The sequence below is a fragment of the Hylobates moloch genome, unplaced genomic scaffold (genome assembly GCF_009828535.3).
Source record: "Hylobates moloch isolate HMO894 unplaced genomic scaffold, HMol_V3 SCAFFOLD_24, whole genome shotgun sequence".
Taxonomy (NCBI): domain Eukaryota; kingdom Metazoa; phylum Chordata; class Mammalia; order Primates; family Hylobatidae; genus Hylobates; species Hylobates moloch.
In genome coordinates, this window is record NW_026652299.1 from 23,494,545 (window position 1) to 23,513,812 (window position 19,268).

At 39.3% G+C, this 19,268-nt stretch overlaps 1 protein-coding gene across 1 annotated transcript in view; it reads left to right on the forward strand.

Moving 5' to 3' along the window:
- The window catches only part of LOC116462877 (5-hydroxytryptamine receptor 5B-like), a 46,084-nt gene extending 28,143 nt beyond the window's left edge, over positions 1-17,941 (forward strand). The window contains 1 exon segment of the mRNA XM_032145627.1: positions 17,606-17,941. Within this exon segment, the coding sequence (XP_032001518.1) occupies positions 17,606-17,941 (336 nt within the window).
- Positions 17,942-19,268: the final 1,327 nt, after the last annotated feature.

Sequence of the window (19,268 nt, forward strand, 5' to 3'; positions counted from 1 at the left end):
ATATTATATATATATATTTTATATATATATTATATATATATATTTTATATATATATATATAGACACACACACACGCACAAACACATAATATGGATATCAAGAAAATTAACCTATTTATCACATGTTTTGTTTTTTGTAGTGACAAAATTTAAAATATATTGTTTTAGCAATTTTTAAATATTCAACACATTATTATTAACTATAGTCACCTTGCTGTGCAATAGATTTTGAAAGCTTTTTCCCTTTGTCTAACTGGAAGTTTGTATCATATAGTCAAAAGTCTCTCCATTCTCCAGTCCCCCTACCCCCTACTCTCCAGCCTCTGTAGACATCACCCTATTCTCTACCTCTATAAGTTTGATTTTTTTAGATTCCACATAAAAGTGAGATCATGGAGTATTTGTCTTGCTGTGCCTGGTTTATTTCAATTGGCATCATGTTCTCCAGCTTCAACTGTGTTGCAAAAAATAACAGAATCTCCTCCCTTTGTAAGCTAAATAGTATTGTGTGTGTGTATACACACACACACACACACACACATTTTTCTTATTCATCTATTGATGGACACTTAGGTTGATTTAATATCTTGGCTATTGTGAATAATTCTGCAGTGAACATAGGGGTGAAAATATCTCTTCAATATACTAATTTCAATTCCTTTGGAATTCCTTTGGAATTGAAATACCCAGAAGTGGGATTGCTGGGTCATATGTTAATTCTCTTTTTAGTTTTTTGAGGATCTTCCATACTGTTTTCCATAATGGACGCGCTAATGTAAATTCTCACCAACAATGTGCAAGCGTTTTGTTAGTTCCATATCCTTACCAACATTTCTCTTTCATCTTTTTGATAATTGCCGTTCTAACAGATATGATATCTCATTGTGATTTTAATTTGCATTCTCTGATTAGTGATGTTGATTTTTTTCCATAAACCTCTTGGCCATTTGTATATCTTCTTTTGAGAAATATCTATTGAAGCCTTTTGTCCATTTTTAATCAGGTTATTTGTTTTCTTGCTGTTGAGTTTTTCAAGTTCCTTATATATTTTAAAGATTAGCCCCATATTAGATATATGGTTTGCAAATATTTTCTCTCATTCTGTGAGTTGTCTCTTCACACTGTTAATTGTTTCTTTCGCTGTGTAGAAGCTTTTTGGTTTGATGTAATCTCATTTGTCTACTTTTGCTTTTGTTGCCTGTGCTTTAAGGATCATATCCCAAAAATTATTATCTAACCCAATGTCAAGGAGCTTTTCCCCTATGTTTTCTTCTAGTAGTCTTATAGTTTCAGGTCTTTATTTAAGTCATTAATATATTTTGAGTTCATTTTTGTATAAGAGGTAAGATAAGGGCCCAGTTTTATTCTTTTGTATGTGGATATCTAGTTTTTATTGAAAAATACCTAGTTTTAATTTCATTTTATATCTACTACTTATTGAAGAGACTGTTTTTTCCTATTGTGTGTTCTTGGCACATTTCTAGAAAATCAACTGACCACAGATACATGGATTTATTTCTGGATTCTCTATCCTGTTTCATTGGCCAAAGTGTCTGTTTTTATGCCAGTGCCATGCTGATATGGTTTGGCTGTGTCCCCACCCAAATCACATCTTGAATTGTAATCCCCATGTGTTGTGGGAGAGATTCAGTGGGAGGTAATTGAATGATGGGGGCAGTTTCCACTATGCTGTTCTCAGGATAATGAGTTCTCATGAGATCTGATGGTTTTATAAGTGTCTGGCATTTCCCCTGCTGCCACTTCTCTCTCCTGCTGCCATGTGAAGAAGGATATGTTTTCTTCCCCTTCCACCATGTTTATAAGTTTCCTGAGGTCTCTCCAGCCATGTAGAACTTTGAGTCAATTATAAATTATAAATTATCCAGTTCTAGGTATTTCTTCATAGCAGCATGCAAATGAATTAATACACATGCTATTTTGGTTACTATAGCTTTGTAGTATAATTTGAAATCAGGTAGTGTGATGCCCCCAGCTTTGTTCATTTTGCTTAATTACTTTGGCTTAGGGTCTTTTGTGGTTCCATATAAATTTTAGAATTTTTTTTTCTACTTATGTGAATAATGCCATTGAAATTTTGATAGGGATTGCATTGTATCTCTAGATCACTTAGTTAATATGAACATTTTAACAATATTAATTCTTCCAGTCCATAAACTTGGCATATCTTTTTATTTATATCTTCTTTATTTTCTTTCATTAATGTTTTATAGTTTTTAGTGTACAGATATTTCACCTCCTTGGATAAATTTATTTCTAAGTATTTTGTAAGCTATTGTAAATGAAACTGTTTTCTTAAATTTTTTTAGGTAGTTCGTTGTTAGTGTATGGAAACACTACTGACTTGTGTATATTAATTTTGTATCCTGCAACTTTACTGAATTTGTTTACTAGTTCCAAGTTTTTTGGTGGAGTATTTAGGGTTTTCTATATATAAGATTATGTTGTCATCTAGGCACTGTGGCTCACACCTGTAATCCCAGCACTTTTGGAGGCTGAGGCAGGCAGATCACGAGTTCAGGAGATCTAGACCATCCTGGCCAACATGGTGAAATCTCGTCTCTACTAAAAATACAAAAATTAGCTGGGCATGGTGGTGCACGCCTGTAGTCCCAGCTACTCAGGAAGATGAGGCAGGAGAATTGCATGAAACTGGGAGGCAGAGGTTGCAGTGAGCCAAGATCGCACCACTGCACTCTAGTCTGGGCAACAGAGCAAGACTCTGTCTGAAAAAAAAATATATATATATATGTTGTCAACAAACACGATTTTCACTTCTTCCTTTTATAATTCGATGCCTTTTACTCCTTTCTCTCTCTTTCTTTTCTTTTCTTTTTTTTTTTTTTTTTTGCCTAATTGCTCTGGCCAGGACTTCATCAGCATTATATGTTGAAAAGAAATGAGACTGGGCATCCATGTCTTGTTCCTGATATTAGAGAAAAAGCTTTCAACTTTTCACCACTGATTATGATGTTAGCTGTGGGCTTGTCATATGTAGCCTTTATTGTGTTGAGTTGAGGTACATTACTTCTATGCCTAATTTGTTGAGAATTTTTATCATGAAAATATGTTGAATTTTGTCCAGGATACATCTATTGACATGATCATATCATTTTTGTCCTTCATTCTGTTAATGTGGTATAGCACATTTTTTGACTTGTGTATGATGAACCATTCTTGCATCCCAGGGATAAATCCCGCTTGATCATGGTGAATGCTCCTTTTAATGTGCTATTGAATTCAGTTTGCTGGTGTTTTATTGAGGATTTTTGCATCTATGTTCATCAGAGATATTGGCCTGTAACTTTCTTTTCTTGTAGTGTCCTTGTCTAAACCTTTTATGTTTTTACTGCTTTTCCAATGCTTACTTGTAATCTGGACCACCTGAAAGACTGAGCAGCTGGTGGGCTTGCAGATAGAACCACAAACGAGAGCTGGGTTCAGCCTGAGCTCAGATATGAAAAGAGGGTGGTAGAAAATTATCACCCTTCTTCTGATTCTATTTTAAAAACCGTGGGCTCAAACACATTCTCATGCCAGACTGCAAGGTTATTTTAACTTTAGAAAATTAAATGTTATGAATCAAATTGTATCAGTGATAACAAAACATCTGGCTTATGGTTCAGTTCCTTTAAGACTGGCACCTAATTGTCTGAAAATGTTCAAAAATACTTGGATGCATCAAGTATTTTCCCTACACCTTCAGAAATATCCCTGGTTCTCTAAGTCTCTGTAAAGTTCTTCCTTGTTCCCCCTTCATCATTATGTTCACCCTGCCTCTTTACCTCTATTTCCCTGTCTATTTTCTCTCTTATTGGATTGTTAGAGAATAATGGAGGAGGAGGGAGAGAAACAAAAGAGATATAATAAGTATGGTATAGGGATCGTGTCTCCACATATGGCCTTGCAAAAAGCTATTTCTTATATCTGTGTAGTTTTTGGAGAACATTGGACTTCTCAGTGGAAAAATGAGACCTAAACTCCATGCTTCTTAACTTTTTGGGGTAGGTCACAGAATTCCCTTGAAAAATTAAAGCTTTGAACTTGTTACTCAGAAAGCTATCTAGCTGCTAGCTTGTCCAATCTGCATACAATTCCTGAAGCCCTTCCCTGGAGGATGAAGCTCAGCCTTCTGTAGTGCTGTCTCACCTGCGAGGAGGAACCCACAGTGGGTATTAACTAGCACTCTTGGAGGCAGGGATAGTCTTCTGTCCTGGAGCCCTGGCCCTGTAAGGCACGTATCAGCACACTGAAGCTAAATAATGCATGTGAAAAAGACACAACTTCTGCTCTCCCCATTGCATCCACCCCCTGTACAAGGAATCAGCTTCCACTAGTAAAGGGGGATGATTTTAGATCAGATGATAGCAGAGCTGAAAACACAAATATACTTAACCTTAATTAACACACTTGATTACACCTTCCCCTTCTCAGTATTAACTCCATTAGGTCTTTAGCCACACCAGGGTGACTAAACCCCCAACCAAAACCAAAACCAAAACAAAACAAAAAACAAAAAACCATGTTTTCCAAATAGCAATAGCAATTGTGCCTTATGTTATGATCGTACCCAAGAGCTTAGGAAGACTACATTCTGTAGTGGCTGTAATTATACTAAAGGGAAAGTTTATTTTCTTCAAGCCTAGCAGTGTTGTCCTTTTGTTTTTACAAGAAAATCTCCTTAAGAAACATCTGAGAAAATTTTCTGTTTTAGGTTCTAAAATAAGCCAGCCACATTTGTTTACTTTGGAGGCTATTTTGATTAGTTATCTCACTAAAGTGCCTTGAAGAGAAATAAGACTTGGGCTTGGTTATCTCACTAAACCTTGGACAGAGAGAGTAAAGCCCCAGGTGTTCTGAGCCCTGATCTGCAAGCTCTGGTGAGAAATTGTACTTTCCAATTATAATCCAGATGACCTTCAAGCTTAATTGGAAAGTTCTCAATGTCTTCTCCTCAGATGTAGGAGGACTTGAGTCGCTGTTAGGATTAATGTGGTCTCCTGACACCAACTTTGTTAAGCATCTTGCTGTAGTCAGTGTGTGACCCTTGTCACAACGCAAAGTGGTAAGTTCCACAAATGATTAAGGAACTATCCTCCTTCTTTCCGATATTTTTCTATTTCTTCTTCCTAAGACATTTATCTGACAACATTAGAGGATTGAAGGTTTGTAGGTTTTTTTCTGTGGCAGCTGGCATTTTTTAGAGGGGTGGGAAGAGATGGGTGCCATGAAGTTGACATTTACTGAGGGCCTACTCTGTACCACTGTCTCCTTCAGTCCTCACAATGAGCCTGTGATAGAGGTAAGGTTCTTCCTGGTGGGAGATTAGAGATGGGGACCCAGCTTGGAGATGGAGCTAATCTTTAATGTGCTCTGAGCCTTGGTTTCCTCCTTCCTTCCTTACGTGGTTGCTGCTATAACTGAGTAGGACCGTGTGTGGAGCCACCTAGCCAAGTGCTAGACATATGTCAAGAACTATGAAGGGTCTGAGATTTTACCCTGCCTGCAGGCTAACAGGTCAGCCTGCCATTGCTGGATGCTGGCAGAAGACATGGGGCTCTTGCGTTGGAATTGAAAGACTTTACTACACAGTGTGAACCTCAGCTATGGATCGGTTCCCCTTTCACTCAAAGTCCCACAGGAGTGATTTGGATGGTTCCGATGGATTTGCATCACAGAAGAGAACTCCTAGATTAGGGAATCCAAATCCCTTTTGCCTAGTGTTGGACAGTAAACAAGCCTTCCTTCTGTTCTTATTTTTTGTATTATTATGTTACGTATTTCTTATAAAAGAAGCCTGCATCTTTTATAACGGGTTGCAAGGAAGTTTACCCTCTCTTCCACTGGGAGATAGTGTCTCTATCTTCCAGAGCTGTTTGCTATACAAACATCTTGGAAAAACTGGTTTATAACAAAGGCTGCCAGAATCTTTGCCAGCAAAATGTGCAAGAATGCAAGAAACTCAGAAGAGAATTCTCTTTCCTAAACATTTCTTTATTCAATAGATGTTTATTGAGTATTTACTGTATACCATATATCACACCAGGTGCTAGGGACTTCAGTGGACAGAATACTCAAGGTCCCTACCCTCGTAGAGTGTTGGTCATAACACAGTATTCTGAATGACATCTCCAAATTCATGCCCCAATATCAGAGTACTTATGGGAATAGTGGGACAGAATATTTAAAATGGAGACCTCATGAGAAATTTCAGTATGTTGTCCCTATGCACACAGTAGGTGATCAATCAAGGTCTGAGCATTTGTTATCTGGCATATTTGATCCTTAGTTAATTTTGAATGGAAAAGCCCTAGACTCTATAAAGGCATTTAGGTAAATTCATCTTTTAGGTCATGTTTTAGCATGGCAGAAAGAAACCCTGTGGTCCTGGAACCACAGCGACTGGGCAGGCGCCTTGGTTCTGCCTTTCCCTGCATGTGTGGCCTTGTTAATAGTGTTCCCTCTCTCCAGCCTCTGTATTCAGAGCACTTCTCCTCGCACAACAGGACTAGAAAGTGCCAGGTAGTACTGGTTGTGTGGATGCAACAATTCATATTCTCACCTTCCTGATGAGCAGATTCTAAATCCAGGGTCAGAGGCCTCTTGACCATGAGTGATTATCAGACACGTGTGCAGAGGGGGCATTGAGGGCCAAAGGCTGAGAAGAGACAAGAGGAAAGAGGGAGACTCTGGGTGCCCCCAGAGCTGGTTGCTAGAGGCCCCAGGAATTGCCTGAGGAGCCATAGATGCCATTCTGCAAAGCTCCCCAACATAAATATGACCCTTAAAATAGATTCTGTAGGAACCCATTCAGATCAATCACTTTTTTTTTTTTTTTTTTTTTTTTTTTTTTTTTTTTTTTTTGAGACGGAGTCTCGCTCTATCACCCAGGCTGGAGTGCAGTGGCGCAATCTCGGCTCACTGCAAGCTCTGCCTCCCGGGTTCACGCCATTCTCCTGCCTCAGCCTCTCCGAGTAGCTGGGACTACAGGCGCCCGCCACCACGCCCGGCTAATTTTTTTGTATTTTTAGTAGAGACGGGGTTTCACTGTGGTCTCGAGCTCCTGACCTCGTGATCCGCCCGCCTCGGCCTCCCAAAGTGCTGGGATTACAAGCGTGAGCCACCGCGCCCGGCAGATCAATCACTTTTACTCAAAGATGCAGAGTAACATGTAGGGGTTAAGAGTGTGGACTCTCCTTCAAATTACCCAAGTTTCACTTTCAGCTCTAACAATAAGCAACTGTGTGACTTTGGACAAAGGTATCTAACCTTTCATAGTGGTTTCTCAACTGTGAAGTGGGGATACTATAATTCCTTAAGGGTCTGGTGTGAGGAAGAATGAAAGTCATCCATTGCAGGCATGCAGCACAGTATCTGTTTCATAGCAGCTTCTCAGGAGTTGTACTCCTTCTTGTTTCTGTTGGTTTCCTAATAGACATTACCCATTGAACTGAAAAAACCAAGCTAGTTTTTGCCTAGCAAAAAAAAAAAAAAAAACTAATAATAATCACCCACAGTTGGCTCATTTTCTTTGGGGCTGTTTCTGGAAAGATTCCATTGCCTTACAGCATCACTCTGCACAGGCTGTACCAGGCTCAGGCTGAAAAGCTGTGAACACAGGGCTTCTAGCAAACAGACATCTTGACGGACCACAGGTGGACCCTGCTCAATACTGCAGTGGTAGAGCTGGGTGTGTTTTAAATGAACTGATTCTTTCTGTTTCTTTTCTGTTTCTTTTCCTCCAAGATCTCTTTTAACTGAACTTACCCCATCAATTTCCTTACTTCAATAGCTTGACGAGGATTTGGAATTTCATTACACAGTGGAGGAACTCAAATGCCTGGAAGGTCACTTAGGTCAGCAGAGAAATGGCTGGAAAAGTGCCCATTGTTGAGCTTAGTGGGAGAAAAATAACAAAATCACTTTCCACTTTCTTTCATGCTCTGATGATGTTTTTTCTCTCCCAACAAGGGACTGCTAAATATGCATGGGGTGATTTCAGGATGCCACTTTTTGTCATTCAGACTTCCTCTGGTGACTTGATGAGAGTCTACAAGGTTGTGGATGGGTCAGTATTATCTCTTGTAAATGGAAAAGGTGATGTGCAGCTCCCACTGCCTGGGGACTGGGAAACCTTGGAATGGCTCATTAAAGAGGGGCTCTGGCTTGCAGGCCAGTTCTCAGCTGCCTCTTCAGAGAGTACGTGTTTGCCATCCCAGATGAGGGGGATACTGTTTGTTCTCTTTCCCTCCAAGTGGCAGGTGGGGAGGATGCTGGATGTATACTGGCAAAGGAAAGGACTCTCTGTCCTCATCTCCATGATCTGTTTTCGGGCTGGCTGAATGATTTTCCAAATTGTAGGATAAACGCACCTGACACAGTAACTTAAGCATGCCCATAGAATGACCCTATATGGCAGGTGCATCTGAATGTGTTTTGAGCTAGAGAATCCAGAAATGGCCAACCTGCAGATTCGTTCCTTGTCTCTGAGGAACAACTGAGTCCCCGTCCCATCCCAGCCTGTGGGACATGGGCCATGCAGGGGATTCAGGCCCTGAGTTTTGGGTTACATGAAGGTTTCCAGGTGGAGGTTGTTAAGAGGAGGGTGTTCAGTGAAAATGCAATATAAACTACATGTGTTTGCAAGTGGTTGTGGTTTTCTTGTCCAGCCCACCACTGAAGGCAAGACAGTTCTCCTGCCCAGCCCCCCACCACTGGACTGTCTCCCCTGTATGTAAGCTCCTGATAAAACCCCATGTCTCGTTTGCTGGCTCTTGGTCTCTTTTTCAGTCTCTTGAACCTGGTGCCTCCCCAACTGAAGTTCATAAGGGTTCAGCACAACACAAATAGTTAGATCCAGAGAGTGCTGGGGGGAGCAGCAGAAGATGCAGGATCTGAAGGTAGTATCGAGAATGAGGAGTCTTGAGTTTGTGAGAGCCAGGCCACCAGAGCCCCTTGCTCTCACTCAGCTTTGGCCACCCTGATGCAGGTGACAGGAGGCAAGTGCGTCAGCCACGAACAGCATCAAGTGCCCACAGTTGAGTGGTCATCCTGATAGTTGCTTCTAGTTGTGCCTGGGAGAAAAGCTAGACACAGTCATTGCTGGGAGGCTCTGTGTCTGTACATGCAGCAGTACCTGAGGCCATCCCTGGCAGCGTTCGAGGAAGAGAAATAGGTCACTCTGCTGTAACAATACACCATTAGTGATAGATATTTACTGGGCACCCACTAGGTGCCTGTGCTGTTGCCAGGTAGGTAGGAAGACACTGCCTTTGTTCAGCTTGACCTGGGATGGGAGAGCCAGACATCAGGCAAATAGTCACACAAATCACTGCAAAGGAGGCAAACATGGCACCAAACAGGGAGCCGTGGTTGAGTCTGAAGGATCAGGGAAGATGGCTCTGGGAGGGCTGGTGGTCTTTAAGCTGAGACCCAAAAGGTAAACAGGAGTTAACCAACAAATGGAGGTGAAAGGTATAGAGAGTAATGCCGGAGGCTCCTTAATTTGAAGGTAGTTATGATCACAAAGGCATTTACAGTCAGTTTTCTTTTTATAAAGCTGGACAGTACAGAATTATCACCTAATTTAAACGGAATCTGTTTATCACAGTAATTATGCAATCTCTTGCAATATTCATGTTTACAGGCTGTCTCTCTAGCTGTAGCCTTTTTGAGGGGCAAGATTGGGTCTGTTCTATTAGTTATCTTAGTCCCAGCCTCAAGCCCACTCCATGTGTATGGAATAGGTGAATGCATATGCCAGGCAGTAGTGCTGGGCCCAATCAGGCATTCCCAATTCATTGGCAGGACATCCTTAGCTGGGGAGCGGACTTTCATCACCCAGCATCATAGCTGGAGAAACGGGCTTAGAGAGGCAGAGGAGCTTTCCCCGTGGTCCTGGGACTCCAGCCTGGGTCTGACACCAAGGTTCCCGCTCTTAATCACCCCCCTTCCTGTTTATATCATATTATTTGAGGTCGTGGGGGACCATCATTCTCTCTCCTTGATGAATCTTCGGATATTATTTTAACCTACAGTTTCAGTGACCTTTTCACCTAACATTGTTTGATGGGTTATGGTATAAATGCATTTTGAGTGAAGTTGGAGGAGAGGTTCTGGACAAGACTGGAATAACCTCCCATTGCTTTAATCATACAGTATTATAGTTTATCTATGGCCATACCACCCTGAATGCATCTGGTCTCATAAGTATTATATTTTACTTATTTACTTAAATTAATAAAGTTAATTTTTTTTTAGCTTTTTTTTTTTATTATACTTTAGGTTTTAGGGTACATGTGCACAATGTGCAGGTTTGTTACATATATATCCATGTGCCACGTTGATTTCCTGCACCCATTAACTTGTCATTTAGCATTAGGTATATCTCCTAATGCTGTCCCTCCCCCCTCCCCCAACCCCACAACAGTCCCCGGAGTGTGATGTTCCCCTTCCTGTGTCCATGAGTTCTCATTGTTCAATTCCCACCTATGAGTGAGAACATGAGGTGTTTGGTTTTTTGTCCTTGCGATAGTTTACTGAGAATGATGTTTTCCGGTTTCATCCATGTCCCTACAAAGGATATGAACTCATCCTTTTTTATGGCTGCATAGTATTCCATGGTGTATATGTGCCACATTTTCTTAATCCAGTCTATTGTTGTTGGACATTTGGGTTGGTTCCAACTCTTTGCTATTGTGAATAGTGCTGCAATAAACATACGTGTGCATGTGTCTTTATAGCAGCATGATTTATAGTCCTTTGGGTATATACCCAGTAATGGGATGGCTGGGTCAAATGGTATTTCTAGTTCTAGATCTAAAGTTAATTTTTTAGAGCAGTATTAGGTTCCCAGCTAAATTGAATGGAAAGTATAGAGAGTTGCCATATACTCCCCACCCCCACACACATACAACCTCCCCCACCATCAACATCCCACACCACAGCAGCACATTTGTTAAAATTGACAAACCCACATTGACAGTGACAATAATTATCATGAAAAGTCAATAGTTTACATGAGGGTTCACTCTTTGTGTTCACATTCTATAGGTTTGGACAAATGTATAATGATATGTATCCACCACTGTAGTATCATACAGAGTAGTTTTTTTTGCCTAAAAGTCCTTTGTGCTTTGCTTACTCGTCCCAACCTCTAGCAACCACTGACTCTTTATTGTCTCAGTTGTTTTGCCCTTTCCAGAATGTCATATAATTGGAATAATACAGTATGTACCCTTTTCAGATTTGCTTTTCTTTTTACTGAGTAATAGGTAGTTTTCTCCTTGCCTTTCCGTGGCTAGATAGCTCTTTTCTGTTTGTCACTGAATAATATTTCACTGTCTGGATGTACCACAGTTTATCCATCCACTTACTGAAGGGCATCTTGGTTGTTTCCAGGTTTTGGCAATTACGAATAAAGCTGCACTGCCATAAACATCTGTGTGCAGGTTTTTGTGTGGACATTAAGTTTTTAACTCTTTTGGGTAAATACCAGGGATCATGATTGCTGCATTGTATGGTAAGAGTATGCTTAGTTTTGTAAGAAGTCACAAAACAGTCTTCCAAAGTGACTGTACCATTTTCCATTCCCACTAGCAATAAATGAGGGTTCCTGTTGGTCCACATCCTCATCAGCATTTGGTGCTGTCAGCATTGTGGATTTTGACTATTCTAGTAGGCGTGTAGTGTTATCTCACTGTTTTAGTTTCCCATTTCCCTGATGACATATGCTGTGGAACATCTTTTCAAATGTTTATATGCTATCTGTGTATCTTCTTCGAGGTGTCTATTAAGGCTTCTGGCCCATTCTTTAAATAGGTTGTTCATGCTCTCATTGAATTTTAAGAGTTCTTTGTGTATTTTGGATAACAGTATTTTATCTGATAAATCTTTTGCAAATATTTTCTCCCAGAATGCGGCTTATCTTTCGATCATCTTGTCAGTGTCTTTTACAGAGCAGATTTTTGTTGTTGTTTTTGATGAAGTCTAGCATGTCAATTCTTTCTTTACTGGATTGTGCCTTTAGTATTGCATCTGAGAAGTCATCACCAAACCCAAGGTCATCTAATTTTTTTTCCTATGCTATCTTTTAGGAGTTTCATAGTTTTGCATTTTACATTTAGCCTATGATCCATTTGCAGTTAAATTTTTGCGAAGGGTGTAAGGTCTAGTTCTAGATTAATTTTTCTTTTCCTATGAATATCTAGTTGTTAAAGCACTGTTTGTTGAGTAGACTATCTTTTCTCTGTTTATTGCCTTTCCTCCTTCATCAAAGGTCAGTTGACTGTATTTATGTGGGTCTATTTCTGGGCTCTCGTTTCTGTTCCATTGATCTATTGTCACTATTTTTTCACCAATGCCACTGTCTTATTTACTGAAGCTTTATAGTGTGTCCTCAAGTCAAGTAGTTATAATCCTCCAAAATTCTTTTCCTTCAATATCGTGTTGGCTATTCTAGGTCTTTTGCTTCTCCATATAAGCTTTAGAATTAGTTTGTCAATATCCACAAAATAACTTCCTGGAGTTTTGATCAGAACTGCATTGAATCAAGTTGGAAAGAACTCACATCTTGACATGATTGAGTCTTCCCATCCATGAACAAGAATATCTCTCAATTTTTGTGGTTCTTTGATTTATTTCATTAGAGTCTTACAGTTTTCTTCAAACAGATCTTCTACATATTTTGTTAGATTTATGCCTATTTCATTTTTCAGATACTAGTGTAAATGGCATCATTTTTACTTGTGCATTGTTAATGTACAAGAAAATGTTCAATTTTTTTTGTATTAACTCTGTATCCTGCAACCCTGCTATAATCACTTATTATAATAGTTCCAAGGGTTTTTTTTTTTTTTTTGGTTGATTCTTTCAGATTTTCCACATAGATAATCATGTGATCCGTGAGAAAAAGGCAGTTTTGTTTCTTCCTTCCCAATCTGTACACTTTTTATTTCCTTTTCTTGTCTTATTTCATTAGTTAGGACTTTTGAATATGATCCTCAAAAGCAGTGGTGAGGAGGGACATCCCTGCCTCGTTCCTGACCTCAGAGAGAAGCTCATTAAGTGTGACGGCAGCTGTAGGTTTTTTGGTAGACATTCTGTATCAAGTTGATGAAGTCTTCCTCCCTCGATTCCTACTTAAGAGTTTTTTTTTTTTTTTTAAATCATGAGTAGGTGTTGGATTTTGTAAAAATGTTGTTTTTGTATCTATTATTATTATATGTTTTTTTCTTTTTTAGCCTATTGATGTGTTAGATTATATTAATTGATTTTTGAATGTTGAACAAGAATTGCATACCTGGGATAAATTCCACTTGATTGTGGTGTATAATTCTTTTTTTTTTTGTACATTGTTGGATTAATTTGCTACTATTTGTTGAGAATTTTTGTATCCATGTTCATGAGATATTGATCTGTAGCTTTCTTGTCTTTGTCTGATTTGGGTATTAGGATAATGCTGCCTCATAGAATGTGTTAGAAAGTATTCCCGTCTGTTTCTATTTCCTGAAAGAGATTGTTGAGAATTGGTATAATTTCTTCCTTAAAATGTTTAATAGAGTTTTCCAGTGAATCAATCTGGGCTTGGTGTTCTCTGTTTTGAAAGGTTATTAATTATTAACTCACTGTATTTAGTAGCTATGGGCCTATTCAGATTTTCCATTTCTTCTTGTGTGAGTTTTGGCAGCTTATGTCTCTCAAGCTTGTGCCTTTGAAGAGATTGGTCCGTTTCATCTATGTTATCAAATTTGTGAGCATAGAGTTGTTCATAGTATTCCTTTGTCCTTTTTTTTTTTTTTATCCCGAGATGGGGTCTTGCTCTGTTGCCCAGGCTGGAGTGCAGTGGCAGGATCTCAACTCACCGCAACCTCTACCTCCTGGGTTTAAGTGATTCTCCTGTCTCAGCCTCCCGAGTAGCTGGGATTACAGGCACACACCACCATGCCCAGCTAATTTTTGTATTTTTAGTAGAGACGGGGTTTCACCATGTTGGCCAGGCTGGTCTCGAACTCCTGACCTCGTGATCCACCTGCCTTGGCCTCCCAAAGTGTTGGGATTACAGGTGTGGGCCACCGTGCCCAGCCTCCTTTGTCCGTTTAATGTCCATGGGATCTATACTGTTATCTCCTCTTTCATTTCTGGTATTATAATTTGTTAGATTTTTTCTTAGCCTGGCTAGAGTTTATTAATTTTATTTATTTATTTAAAGAACCTGCTTTTGGTTTCATTGGTCTTCTCTATGGATTTCCTGTTTTCACACATTGATTTCTACTCTAATTTTTATTTTTCTTCTGCTTATTTTGGATTTAATTTGCCCTTGTTTTTCATCAGTGTCCTCAGGTGAAAGTTTGGATTAATGATTTTAGATATTTGTTCTAACATATATAAATATATAAAGTGTTATAAATTTTTATCTAAGTACTATTTTGCAGCATCACACAAATTTTGATATTTGTTTTCATTTTCATTTAGTGAAACTATTTTAAAATTTTCCTCAATTTTTTTCTTTGACCCATATGTCATTTCAAAGTGTTTTTTAAGTCTCCAAGTATTTGAGAATTTTCTGTTCTTTTTGTGGAAAAAACAGACCTTGTATGCTTTCTCTTCTTTTAAATTTGTTAAAGTGTGTTTTATGGCCACATGTGGTCTGTCTTGGTGAATGTTCTAGGTGAGCTTGAGAGGAATGTGTAATCTACTGTTGTAGGTTGTGTGGTCTGTAGATGTCAATTATATCACGTGATTGATGGTGTTGTTGAGTTCAACTATGTCTTGAGTTCAACTATGTCTTTACTGATTTTCTACCTGCTCTATTTGTCCATTTATCATAGAGAAGTGTTGAAGTCTTCAACTATAATAATGAAGTCATCTGTTCCTTCTTGCAGTTCTATCAGTTTTTGCCTCACATATTTTGGTTTTGTTTTTAAGCACATACACATTAAAAATTGTTATGTCTTCTTGGAATACTGACTTTATCATTGTGTAATGCTCCCCCCTGTCTCTAATAACTTTCCTTGCTTTGAAGTTTGCTCTGCCTGAAATGAAATTAGCTACTCCCTCTTTCTTTTGATTAGTGTTAGCATGGCATATCTTTTTCCATCCCTTTACGTTTAATCTATATGTATCTTTATGTTTAAAGTGGGTTTCTTGTAGACAACATATAGTTGTCTTGTTTTTTGATCCACTCTGACAATCTCTTTTAGTTGGTGCCTTTAGACTATTGATGTTTGCAGTGATTACTGACACAAATAAATATTTACCATATTTGTTACTGTTTCCTATTTGTTGTCCTTTTTCTTTGTTCCTATTTTTCTCTTGCACTCTTTTTCTGCCCCTTGTAGGTTTCTTGTTTGTTTGTTTATTTTGCTATGTTGCCCAGGCTGTTCTCAAACTCCTGAGCCTGAAGCAATCCTCCTGCCTCAGCCTCCTGAGTAGCTGGGATTATAGGTCTATGACACTGTGTCCAGCTCTGCCCTTTATAGTTTTAATTGAGAATATTATTTCATTTTCTCTCCTTTCTTAGCATATTAGTTATACTTCCTCACTTTTTTTTACGTGGTTGCCCTTGAGTTTGCAATACACATTTACAACTAATCCAGCTCCACTTTCAAATAACACTATATTATTTCATGGGTAGTACACATATCTCATAATAAGAAAATAATTCTAACCCCTCACTCCCATTTCTTGTATCATGCTGTCATTCATTTCATTTACATATAGCTTACATAAGTGTGTATATGTGTGTGTATATGTATATATATATATATATATATCTTCAAATACATTACTATTTTTTGAACAACTTGTTAGATCAAATAAGAAAAGTAAAAGTTTTTATTCTATCTTTACTTATTAATTATCTGATGCTCTTCCTTTCTTTACATAAATCTGAGTTTCTGATATATAATTTTCCTTTTCTGAAGAACTTCCTTTAACGCCTCTTTCAAGGCAGGTCTACTGGCAACAAATTCCCTCAATTTTTGTCTGATAAACGTTTTTTTTTTTTCTCCTTCATTTTTAAAGGATAATTTTGCAGTATATAGAATTCTAGGTTGGTGGATTTTTTTTCTCTCAACACTTTAAATATTTTACTTCACACTCTTCTTGCTTGTATTGTTTCTGAAGAGAAGCTGGATGTAATGCTTATCTTTGCTATCTATAGGTTTTCCTTTTGGCTTCTTCCAAGATTTTTGTCTTTATTTTTGCTTTTCTCAAGTTTAAATATGATATGCCTAGCTGTCTATATTTTATATTTTGGTATTTATTCTTCTTTAACCTCCCTGGATCTGTGGTTTGGTGTCCGATATTAACTAGGGGAAATTCTCAGTCATTATTGCTTCAAATACTGTTTATGTTCCTTTCTTTGTTCTCCTTCTGGTATTCTCATTAAGTGTATTTACAACTTTTGTAGTTGTCTCACCATTCTGGACTGTTCTATTTTTATACATCTTTTTTCTATTTGTGTTTTGGTTTCAAAAGTTTCTACTGTCATATCCTCAAGCTCAGAGGTTCCTTCCTCATCTGTGCCCAGTCTAATAATGAACCTATGGAAGGGAAACTTCATTTCTTTTGGTGTTTTGATATCTAACATTTAAAAAATTCTTTTCTTAGAATTTCAATTTCTTTGCTTTACATTATTCATCTGTCCTTACATGTTGTCTCCTTTTTATTTTAAAGCTGTTATTAATCACAGTTTTAAAAAAATCCCTTGTCTGATAATTCTCACATCATGGCCATCAATGACTCTGGTTTCATGCTTTTTCAGTCTTTTCAAACTGTGTTCTTTGCCTTTTGGTATGCTTTGTAATTTTTTTGTTGAAAGGTAGGCATGATGCAGTGGGTAAAAGGAACTGTGGTAGATGGGCCTTTAGTTAATATGGTGGTGAGATATGGGAGAAGGGGAAGTGTTCTGTAGCCCTGTGATTAGGTCTCAGCTGTTTAGCCTGTGTGCCTGGACTGTAAATTTCACTAGTGCTTCTCAGTCCTACTTCCCCCTTAGGTGGGGCAGGATGGCTACAGGGGACTGGAGGTGGATATTTCCCTTCCTCCAGGTAGACTGGGTTCTGATAAAAGCCCTCAGGTTAGGCTCTGGTAAGTTAATTATTATGATGGTAGGCCATATTAAGAACAGAATGGTTTGGCATATTTCAAAATGTATTCTTTTCCCTTCCCCTTGCCAAAAGCACAAGGTGATTTTTCTCCAGTATTCACTGTGAGGACCTGATAGAGACCCTGGAGATAATAAAACATAAAAATGTACACCTCTACCCTCTACCCCCTTCCATGACTAAGTCTTCCTGGATTTTTTAACTGTCAGATTTTTCCACACTGAGCCTCCAGCAATTTGTCAATTAGAACTTACGTTTTCTTACCCCAGCACTGGTTCCTGCAGAAGTTTCTGGTTGTGGGTTTTTGCTCTGGTAAGCTGTGATGCTCTATATTCACCTGACCATTTCTGGAGCAGCATTTAGCCCTGTGATCTCACTTCTCTGACAAATCTAAGAGGAGTTGTTGTCTTTCTGGTTTGTTCAGCTTCTTCCTAGTTTTTCTGTTTTATTTTTTAATTCCATTATTTTCTTTGTTCCAAGGTAAAGGAAGCACCTGATGAGGCTGAAATTGTGTTCACGGCACATTGCAGAGCAACGGTGTCCTTCCAGGTGAGCGGGGACTCCTGGCGGGAGCAGAAGGAGAAGCGAGCAGCCATGATGGTGGGAATTCTGATTGGCATGTTTGTACTGTGCTGGATCCCCTTCTTCCTGACGGAGCTCATCAGCCCACTCTGTGCCTGCAGCCTGCCCCCCATCTGGAAAAGCATATTTCTGTGGCTTGGCTACTCCAATTCTTTCTTCAACCCCCTGATTTACACAGCTTTTAACAAGAACTACAACAATGCCTTCAAGAGCCTCTTTACTAAGCAGAGATGAACACGGGTTAGAGAGACATGGGTAGATTGTGAGGAAGGAAACTTGGACTTTTTCATCAGTGATCTGAGATTCTTCCCTCCAAAGCTGAGTGCTAATGCTATCTTGAGAGTTATACCATTGGGCCTGGACTGTAGAAGCAGCAGAGCCAAGGCTCTCAAGAAAGACAGCAAAGGTCTGGCAGATGTTGTAACTGTGCCTTCTTCCCATGTGCATGGCAGACACTGCCAATTGGTCATGGCTTGGCTCCCCACTGAGCAGGAACTTGGTCTCAGAATCCTTTCCAGGACAGCACTCTAGGCAGCTACTGTTGATTATTTAAAATTGATGCAAGACTTGAAGCTGATTTGCTTTTCCTTTGTCAATAGTATATTCCTCAGAAGGGGGGTTCTCAGCACAGGGCCCCAGTGATCTGTTTGGTGGCCCACTCAGGAGACTTTCTCCTTTGTGAAAGAGCCCTCTCTACATCTTTTATTCACCTTACTTAGCTTATCTTCCTCAGCCTCTTACGCTTCCCCAACAGGATAGTGTATCCCCATTTGTGAGAAGATGAGGATGCCTGAAGTTTTGTTTTAAAAAAAAGGTGTTCAGTGCAAACCATACCTACTGAATCAGGCTCTCAAAGAAGAGGTCTGGTAATCCATCTCTTCAGTTGTCTAGATGACTTTCTTTTCATCAATGAGAGATACTTCTGGATATTCAGGTTGCTCTTTAGGCCAACTAAATTGGTATTTCTGGGAGGTGAAACCCCAGGCAACAGTGTTTTTTAGCTTGCCAGGCAATTCATTTCTAGGCTCAGAATCATTCTTACGGTATACACACACCTGCATATGACACTGAGATGGGAAAAAATGATGCCTATTGTAGGATTCAAAACGAACAACCCCTCACCCCCACCCAAAACTGCCATAGTGACTCATGGCCTTCCAGAAAATGTTAAATGTGGCCCAGACGTATAGGAATTCAAGGCATGGACTACATCATCTTGGCCACAGTCGACCTGATTTTGGAGGCAGAATAGCTGTCTATTGATTAGGCTTTTTAATTTGCAAAAAAGGGTCTGCTCCACCATTGGTTCATTTGATATCTGAGTTATATAGACATTCTTCACCCTTACACTAAAGAGTACCAGTATTTTTTTTTTTTTTTTTTTGAGACGGAGTCTCGCTCTGTCGCCCAGGCTGGAGTGCAGTGGCGCAATCTTGGCTCACTGCAAGCTCCGCCTGCCGGGTTCACGCCATTCTCCTGCCTCAGCCTCCTGAGTAGCTGGGACTACAGGCGCCCGCCACCACGCCCGGCTGATTTTTTGTATTTTTAGTAGAGACGGGGT